This window comes from Nicotiana tabacum, chromosome 15 (assembly GCF_000715075.1).
Source record: "Nicotiana tabacum cultivar K326 chromosome 15, ASM71507v2, whole genome shotgun sequence".
NCBI lineage: Eukaryota > Viridiplantae > Streptophyta > Magnoliopsida > Solanales > Solanaceae > Nicotiana > Nicotiana tabacum.
The window spans coordinates 26,607,573-26,617,073 of NC_134094.1; the positions used below are offsets into that span (position 1 = coordinate 26,607,573).

Here is a 9,501-nt window from a genome sequence, read left to right on the forward strand (position 1 = left end):
CCAGGCCATAATTATTTTACCACAAAATATCTTTGTAGACATTCTTATTAAAAGAATTGTTATTTTTTAAATACAATTTTTTTATATATTATAAACTCGATGAGAACACTAAAAAATACAAATATATAGTGTACAACAGGAATTTTCACTTTCCTTCCTCGTAAATGAGTAAACAATGGGTAAATGTTAAATGGGCGGTTTAATGGGTCGGATGATCCGAATCCATCTACTCAAATCAGGGCGAAAAATCATAATTCTGTGGCGGGACAGAATAAGCGCGCTCTCAGTAAAAATTCAAAAAATTCGCATTTATTCACACTTCATTGTTTAGCTTCTCTCACAATTCACAATTTTCTTAGCCCAACCCCCATAAATCATCCATAGCCAAACACAACTCTCGTTTCACAACTACGAAGAACTTCACTAATTATCAGGGCAATAAAAAATGGCAGATATTTCACATCTTGAAAAAATGGGAAGAGAGCTCAAGTGTCCCATCTGGTACAGTTAACTCAGGAACTATTAGGGTTCTTTCTTTTTAATTTTTTCTGGGCATTTTATTAATATTTTATAATCTTAATATTTCCTTTTCGTTTTGCTTGTTCGCAGCTTGAGTCTGTTGAATTCGGCTGTTTCACTTACATGCAATCATGTATTTTGCAAGTATGTAATGTGTATAAAAAATGTTTATATATGCAAATATGCTGTTTTCTAGTCGAAATTGAATTTTTTTTTGGCAGTTTATGTATTCAGACTACTATGAAATCAGGGTCCAATTGTCCAGTGTGCAAAGTTCCTTTTCATCGCAGAGGTTTGTGCCCTTTTGTTATTCTTATACCAAGTTTTATATGTTGCGTTTGTATTTGTTAAAGCATAGGCGGATCTAGGATTTGAACTGAGTGGTTCAGGATCGTAGGACATTGACCTCAAGTGTTAATAATCGAGTTCAAAATTTAATATTTATACATATTTTTGTGAATTCCTTAACACATACATTGTGTCTAGGCCGAAACTATTGGTTTCAGTTGAACCTGTAGCTTACACTGTGGATCCTGCCCTGTGCTAAAGTATTTCCCTTAGGATCAATAATAGAGCTAATAAAATGGTTTGTGGAATTATGGTTTTAATTACTCATATAAACATGATGCTCAAACATTGAAGTCTTTGAATTTTGCTTCAGTCGTTATTGCGGCGACTGTATATGCAATTGGCCTAAAAGTTATACCAGGAATAATTTGATGGCATCGCTAACTTAAGTTTAATGACATGATGAGTGGCTAAAATATGTTTTACCACTTCAAATTATATCAATGTTAAGGTGCTAGCCATGAGGCTCCATCAAGTGCTGCTACTTTTATCCTAAAAACATTTTAATTTAGTGCATAATGTGTGAGTAACAAGCCAGTTTCCCTGTTTTGCATATTCTTTCATGATTCCCCTGTGCTCTTGGAGTCATTATGGCTCTACTTGTTAGAACTAACATGTTTAGTTACACAAAACTTAAGTCAGTTAAAATTCGCTTTAACAAAGTAATGTTCTCATTGCTGCTTTTATTATGTAGGTTATTAATAACTCTGTTATTTCTCTTTATGTAACTTCTAATTTATTGGTGTTATAGAAATCCGACCTGCTCTGCACATGGATAATTTGGTGAACATCTATAAGAACATGGAAGTTGCTTCAGGAGTCAATATATTTGTTACTCAAACCAATTCTACATCCATATTACCAGGTAATATTCCATCAATTCTGCTTTTGCATTGCATGTACAAATGCACCTACCGTTATCATAGCATTTGTTTAACAAGGACTTTTTGGGATGGATAGTTTGGGGCGCTAATGCATGCTTGGACAAATGTCTTACATGTGTTAAACTTGCATGTTTTTGTTTTATCTACCTTGTTTCCAATCAAAACAAGTGACCTTTAATATGTTTAGTTGGTTTTTATCAAGTTAGGTTTAATATTGTTAACACTCAACCTCACCAAAGAAATCATATTTATAAATTTCCTGTAGAGCATTATATGGTATGGATGCCAGTAACTCTTGTTTGCATCTGATATTCATTCTTTAGTCCTGAACGTAATCCAAATAATCCATTTTGATGTGTATTATGGTTCTGAAGAAATTACTTTGATTCGACCAATTTAGAAGTATTTATTATCATTTCAGTAAATAATTTAGGTTTGAGCATCTTTATCTCATATGCAGGTGAAGAAAACCAATCTAATGGCAAACAATCTTGTGGATTCCAAGATGAAGGTAAAATTATAACAGAGGTTCCAGCTACAGATAATCAGAAAAGAAAAAGAGGGAAAGGATCAAAAAAATCTTCAGAGTGCAACAAAAAGAATTCTGGATCAAATCTTATTAGACCCTCCTTTCCAACAAAGAAGAGAGTGCAGGTGCCACAATATCCACCTTCAGAGACTCCGCCACCTACAAAGTTGGTTGGTGGGAATGGTAAATCCGTCACCAATGAAGCTCAGAAACCTTTGCTGATTGAGAAAGACAGGTCCATTCTAAACAAAAAAGGAGAACCAATACTATCTCCATTCTTCTGGCTGAGAGAAGAAGAGGATGTAGAAAGGTCAAGTCAGCAAACAGATGGAGACATTATCATGGATACACCTCCACTTATTCCATGCTTCAGTGATATAAAGGACATGGATGATGAGGTCCACTGTGAAATATCTCCAAAAGTAAGTAACATGATATCCAATTTATACCAAGAAACAACTGCTTCAGCTCCAGAATAAAGTGTACCCTTAAATAGAAAATTGATAAGATTGGATTGTTTGGTCTGATCTAAATGCCAGATAAGCTTTAACATTACACTCTGATTTATCCCGTTGGATGAGAGAGAGGAATGCTTCCTAGTCTACTTTTTTTTTAGGTATTTCTTTTTTCAGCTTCCTTACAGTACATAAAAATGTATATAGAAACCTCAAGTTTTTGGATATCCTCCTTTCTTACCCTTCAACTTAGCTTTTGTGTTTTGTGATCCGGAGTCGAGCTTAATGATGATCTTGTTCATGTTCACACTTTCTGTGTATTTATTGAAGAAGTTTCATTAGTTTTCCCACTTTCTTGCTATGCAGAGTGGAACTCATAATGCAGCAAATGGAGTAGATCTTTTTGACAGTGAGATGTTCGACTGGACACAGAGAGCTTGCTCTCCTGAACTTTGTTCGAGCCCCTACAAGACGAAGGTATTTCTTTGTGGTACATTAATGCCAAGGGAGTCAGAACTGTTTTCCTCTTTCTCATTCTCTAAACTTGTTTAGTTTCTAATTTATTTCTCTTTTGCTGGTTTAGATTAAAGATACTGAGTGTGCTGCAGCTCATGAGAAGACTCGAGCACCCTCACTAAAAAGGCATAGTGTGGAATCAGCAACTCAGGACAGAACAGCTGTGGTAAATGAAGAGGGTACTGATAAAGAACAACTGAAGTCGCACTCTTTATTTCCTCTTGAAAATGAAATCACTGGTACCAAAGGTGTCGTTTGCAAGTCTAGCAAGAATAAGGCACTTAGATGCAATAAGAAGAAACAAGGCAAGAAAATAATTGGTGAAGTATCAGAAGTCCATAATAACTTACAAAAAGCAGCTGAACAAACTATGAAGAACAATCAGGAAGATGCCTATGCACTTAACTCAAAGAAGAAAGATTTGAAAAACAAGAAAAAGGGTAGTTCCGCTACAAATGTCATAGGGTCAACAATAGAAGACAGTTCCACTTCATGTCGTGCTAAAAGACTCCGCAAGAGCAGTCAGTCCAAGTCCTTTGATTTGTCTACTCTTGGGGATCAGGAAAAACACAGTGAAGGAAGCTTTGAGACACTTGACTTGAAGACATGTCATAAATGGAACCAGGGATCTATGGGTGAACAAAATAAAATTCGTTCTAGACCAAAGAGCAGACAGAGAACTGCTAAAGATAACATTACACAAACCCAAGATGAAGTTTTGCATTTGGAATCAGCAAATAGATTGCTTCCCATGGATAATGATGGGGAAGCTACTCCTTCTGGTACACTAATGAAGAAACGTGAGCTTGAGTGTGATGACAAGCTTCATGGTAAGAAAAAGGTGAAGTTTTCTGAAGATGAGCAGCTTGCTGACAAGGAAAATATTACACTTGAAAAGATTCAGAAGAGAGTGCATAAATCATTGGAAACAGAGAAATCTGTTTTGGACGTGAATGGATTGGTTTTGCGGAAGTGTGAGGCAAGCCGCAACAAGATCCAGTGTGCTTTCTGCCGTTCAGCAGAGGAATCTGAGGTATAAGTCATTGATTGTGTTTCTCTTTTCTGGTTCCTCCTATTTATTCTTGGAATTGTTTGCCTCTTGACTTTGTATATTGATTATATACTTCTTTTTTTCATAACCAAATCTCAGGTTTCAGGAGTCATGATAAGCTACCTTAATGGAAAGCCTGTCAAAGAAGATGTCAATGGAGTATCTGGTGTTATACATGTGCATAAGCATTGTGCAGAATGGTAATAGTCCTCTCTTTATAATTCCTTCATATAAAAGTGGTATAGTAACTCATAAATAATCTCTAATGCATCAGAAAATTCTTGGTTTTCTAGATAATTTCATCACCAGTGTCACAAATGTCAAGTTTAAGGAAGTGTATTTTTCTTATTTAAGATAAAACAGAAGTGTATATTTCTTATCTACATCTATTGTGTTCAATGTATATCAATTTATTATCGAAACTTTTCTTCATTTGTGCATTAAATCATTCTAGACTCGTTGAATCTGTTTCAAGTCAAATCGTTTCTAGTGTGAAAAACAGAAATGCACATCTACAGGGCCCCTAATGTATATTTTGAAGAAGATGATGCGGTCAACCTTGAAGCTGAGCTGAAGAGGAGTCGGAGGATTACTTGTTTTTTCTGTGGAGTAAAAGGGGCAGCTCTTGGGTGTTATGAGACGAGTTGTCGTAAAAGCTTTCATGTTCCTTGTGCCAAGCTGACGCCAGAGTGTCGATGGGATTATGTACGTCTTAAATACGTTCCCTCAGACCTATATTTCATAAAAAAATCAGCATCACTTACTTTATTTTCCTTGTTTCAGGATAACTTTGTTATGTTATGCCCTTTGCATGCCAACTCTAAGCTGCCATGCGAGGCCCCTGGAAAACAGTCCAGGATTAAAGAAAGTATCAAAAGGTTGGATCAACAGATTCTTAGAATTGTTAGCTAAAAAATTTAGATTTTGGCTCAAAGTTCTAATTCCCCTTCTCATTGTCTTTAATCTGCAGAAGTTCTAATATCCACCAGTCTAAAGTCTCAGCAACACCTGATAATACTGCTACTTCGCAGTGGAAGTCTCAGAAGAAGAATAAGAGCTTGGTGCTCTGTTCTTCAGCTCTAACTGCTGATGAAAAAGTGAGTAAACAGAATAATATTTGCAGATGATATTTGTTTGAGATAAATGAGGTTCATTAACTGGTTAACTTAAATTTTCTCCTTACAGGGTCTTGTTTCTTCATTAAAGAGGTTGTCTGGAGTGACAGTAGTCAAGAACTGGGACCTAAGTGTCACCCATGTTATTGCTTCTACAGATGAGAAAGGGACATGCCGAAGAACTCTCAAATACTTGATGGGTGTCTTGGTTGGGAAATGGATATTGAGCATTGACTGTCAGTAACCTTGTTTTCATAACTGTAAATGAATATGTTGAGTTACAAATGTGTTTTCTCTACAGCCTGAGTTTAGCTTCTGTTTGGTCCATCTTGATGTTTGGTTTTTATACTTGCAGGGATTACTGCTTGCTTGGAAGCCACAGAATTTGTCGATGAGCAGCAATACGAGATTAAACTAGATGCTCACGGCATTGCGGATGGCCCTAAGCTTGGAAGATTGCGAATATTAAACAAGGTTACATCTTTCTTTCAGATTTATCATTAATAACAAACTAATCTGGTCCATTTCATTTCCTGGGGTATGGTGGCAGTTTAGAGCAATGTTTAAGTCCTTTTGTGGATAAAGCACTCTTTTAGGTTCTATGTATTCCCATTCCAGAAAGAGAATGGAACTTCAACTAGAATGTTTATAGCGTTAAGAATGTCATTTTAATTCCTTGACCCCCCCCTCCCCCCCTCAATTTCTGGACATCATTGATGTCAGATTCTGGAAGGATGAACTTAAATCTCAACCTTCACTTCCCTCTGTTCTACTGGTTGCTTATGGAGTAGGTCTCACTGCATTTTCATCTTCTGCTGGCTGTACTTACAAATTTCCTGCTTTAGCTAAGATAATCTTTAGGATGGACATTTCATCATTTGCATTAAAATCCTCTTATGTATTCTTTAAATGCCAAAATTCCTGTTTTGCAGCAACCTAAGCTTTTCAATGGATACGAGTTTTTTTTTGTGGGCGACTTTTCACCTTCCTACAAGAGCTATCTACATGACCTTGTTATTGCTGCTGGAGGAATTGTCCTCAACAGGAAGCCTGTAACAGTGAATCAGGAAGTTCCTTCACCTGGATGCCTTCCACCTTTTGTAATTTATAGTCACGAGCAACTTGATAAGTCTGAAGTAACAGAAAAAAAGCGATCTGATGCAGAAGCTTTGGCTAGTTCCACCGGAGCTGTAGTGGCCAGCAGCACTTGGATTCTGAACTGCATTGCTGGCTCCAAGTTGCTGGAGCTGGAATAGTATTAAAATTTCTAGCTAAAACTTTAACATCATTCAGCACTGCAGGCAAGACTTAGCCTTTTTATCTCTAGTTTTGTAAAGCATCAGTCTGTAAAGTTTATCTCATCATTCAGTCACTTGGTACTCCAAACATCTTGATGAATAAGTTAAAGATTCAATTAAATTTCAGTTTGGTTTGCCCATTCTATAGTTTGAAAGGTGTGTTCAAATCTGCAGATAAGAGGAACTTAAAATTGCAGAATCTATCATGCTGTCTCCCTGACCCCCTACTCCTTTAAAAAGTAGACTCCTCTCTTCATTATAATTCCATAACATCACTTCAAGGTCTTGTAAGATGAATTATAATGCAAGTTATGACAGTGAGGTCGGATTATTGATGTCATTAGCACTAATATAAAACTGAAAGACATAATAGGTTACCTGTAAATTACACATGAAAAAAGCAACATCACAGTTATTTTCCTATTACATACCATATACTTGACTCATTACATTAACTCCATAGCAGAGAAGAATGTGCTATCTTTTCTCCATTTCAGTACATTTGTGGAACGCCATGATTGTGGACCATGTTAAAGATAACCTGACTAAGTTGAAGTCCATCTTTTCTCCTTTGTGTTCGGCTTGTTTCTAAGTTAGCATATCTTCTATGCAAGAACTATAGGCTTGCAAGCACTAATCTCTGCTTTTGGTTTGACACATTCCCCTTCCTTTTGACCATGTTTTGCAACTTGCATTTCAAAGCATTCAAACATATGCTCTAATTCAACAATTTCTTCTTGGATATCTGCCGATGGCACACTTTCTGAGGCAATTCGTTCTTTAAAGCTGTGGATTCGGGCAAGTCCAGCTCCAACTTTTGCTGTCATTTCCTCCATGGTTGCATGCATCGCCATGTTTTCCGCTTGTGCATCCTTCCATTTCCTCTTAATGGATCTATAACCATCCAACGACTTTAGTAGTTGCTCTGAAAGTGCCTTATTTCTCTCTTGGAGGGCAATGTTTCCTTGCGTTTCTCCTCCACCACTGCTACTATACCTCCTTTCTTTTTGCTCGGTGGCACATCCGTGTAACCTTTCCACTAAACTCTCATTTTGTTCTTTTAGATCATTGATGAGGTCCTCCATTTCATTCAACTCGTGGACCTTTTTCGACAGCTCTGATGCCATAATCTCTTTTTCTTTCCCTAAGCTTGAACACATGGCCTCAAGGCTCTTTCGTGCTACCAAGCTCGCGTTTAGCTGCTTCCGTAGTTTTTCTTTCTCATCAATCATCGGCTCATGGTGTTTCTTATCTATTGGAACATGACTAGTAACCTTAAGATCCGTATTACATCGACTTAATTCAGCTTCTGATGATGACTTGTTACCAAATGATTGACATTTTTGAATTCTTGTCCTAACATTATCAAGAATGGCCATCATGGTTGCCACCCTCAACATTCTCCGGCCATCGTTCTTCTCTTTGTTACAAGCATTTTTGTGCTCTTGAGTCAACTTTAACAATAACTTTATGTTGGCTGCAACCCCTGAAAATACACAAAATCCGAAAAAATTAAATTAAAAAAAAACGACTATCTCATAAAACTTTGATCAATAAATACAATGCTGCAATAGTTGAGTACAAAAAAATTGTAAAAATAAAAAGAAATTGTTGCAGCTTGGTGCACAAAGTATAAAAATTCAAGATAAAAGTCCTAACGTTAAAAAAACCATACTTCCTCTTCACTGAATCTTATGGAAAAAAGGGCAGCCCGGTGACATTCAAGCAGGGAAAGGCCGCACCCAAAGGGGTGTGATATAGACAACCTATTCTAATGCAAATATTAGTTGCTGCTTACACGATTCAAACCCATGGCCTATGGATCATACGGAGACAACTTTATCGTTGATGGGTCATTGAATTGAATCTTATGATCACCCATAAATACTTTTTAAAAGGTCAAGAACAACAAAGAAACCAAACAGGAGCAAGAAAAGAAAAAAAAGGAAAGTCATTACCTTCTAAAGCTGAATCATCATAGAATTGTTCTGATGGTAAATTAGCAACTAAATCAGGAGACGAATTTACGCGAAATCTACTCATGATTAATAACTCAAGAAAATGTAGAGAAAATTCTTCGAGAATGATAGAGGAGGAATGAGGTATATGGAAAATTATAACGAAGGCAATGCTGAATTTAGAAGAAAAGGGTACTTTCTAAACTATTTTTTCTTTCTTTTTGAGGGGTCAGATTGTACTAATTAGATATAAAAAATATTGATATGATTTTGAGAGATCCAAAAAAGAGAGTTTGCTTTGCAAACCCTCTTTCTGTTTCTCTTCTTTTCCTTCTATTCTCTCATTATTATCTGAGAAGTTTTATAACTTTATTAAGCACTTTGAGAAAAAAACAAAAAAGGAATTATTTTCAAGTTGTCTTATTCCTCTATTTTTTTTATAATATTCAATGTTTTTGTTGGATGTTAGCTCATCAGATAGATTGGTTGGCTCATGGCAGTTATTTTTGCGCAATTATTGGCAATTAATTGACTTATTGATTGGCTGATAGCTGTTATTGACTTTTTTAGACAGAACAGTTGGCTTCATGTGATGAGTTCATACCTATTCACTTATTAATATGCTCATTTGCCCATAGTTTTTATAATGCATATGTGTGTGATATCGTGTATAATGTATTTAATAGAAAATAGGACAAATTACATTAATACTCTATCTAGAATGCGAAACTATGTAAACGTCCTATAGCTTGGAATGCACTTTGTTCACACACACACACACACACACACACACACACACATATATATATATATATATATATATATATA

General features: G+C 36.1%; 2 protein-coding genes across 2 annotated transcripts; one reads left to right on the plus strand and one right to left on the minus strand.

Annotated features, from left to right (window-relative positions):
- Positions 1–313: 313 nt before the first annotated feature.
- On the plus strand, positions 314–6,853 carry LOC107822351 (protein BREAST CANCER SUSCEPTIBILITY 1 homolog). The gene is made up of 14 exons (XM_016648884.2): positions 314–501; positions 610–663; positions 741–811; positions 1,619–1,732; positions 2,212–2,702; positions 3,102–3,212; positions 3,319–4,284; positions 4,402–4,502; positions 4,821–5,007; positions 5,086–5,180; positions 5,273–5,399; positions 5,488–5,653; positions 5,773–5,891; positions 6,350–6,853. The coding sequence occupies exons 1-14, from the start codon at positions 446–448 to the stop codon at positions 6,671–6,673; spliced, it is 2,982 nt and encodes a 993-aa protein (XP_016504370.1). The 5' UTR covers positions 314–445; the 3' UTR covers positions 6,674–6,853.
- A 214-nt stretch (positions 6,854–7,067) lies between these two features.
- LOC107822359 (uncharacterized) lies at positions 7,068–9,008 on the minus strand. The gene is made up of 2 exons (XM_016648896.2): positions 8,674–9,008; positions 7,068–8,201 (listed from the first exon to the last, which is right to left on the minus strand). Exons 1-2 carry the CDS (start codon positions 8,756–8,758, stop codon positions 7,321–7,323), a joined length of 966 nt encoding a protein of 321 aa, XP_016504382.1. The 5' UTR covers positions 8,759–9,008; the 3' UTR covers positions 7,068–7,320.
- Between the last annotated feature and the right edge of the window lie 493 nt (positions 9,009–9,501).

What these genes read in the sequence shown, in the direction of transcription:
- LOC107822351 (XM_016648884.2), top strand. Translation starts at nt 446, where the DNA reads ATGGCAGATATTTCACATCTTGAAAAAATGGGAAGAGAGCTCAAGTGT. An exon ending in ATTAAAGAAAGTATCAAAAG is followed by an intron (nt 5,181 to 5,272) that starts GTTGGATCAACA and finishes TTTAATCTGCAG; the next exon opens with AAGTTCTAATATCCACCAGT. An exon ending in GATTGCGAATATTAAACAAG is followed by an intron (nt 5,892 to 6,349) that starts GTTACATCTTTC and finishes CCTGTTTTGCAG; the next exon opens with CAACCTAAGCTTTTCAATGG.
- LOC107822359 (XM_016648896.2), bottom strand. Translation starts at nt 8,758, where the DNA reads ATGAGTAGATTTCGCGTAAATTCGTCTCCTGATTTAGTTGCTAATTTA. An exon ending in TGATGATTCAGCTTTAGAAG is followed by an intron (nt 8,202 to 8,673) that starts GTAATGACTTTC and finishes GTGTATTTTCAG; the next exon opens with GGGTTGCAGCCAACATAAAG.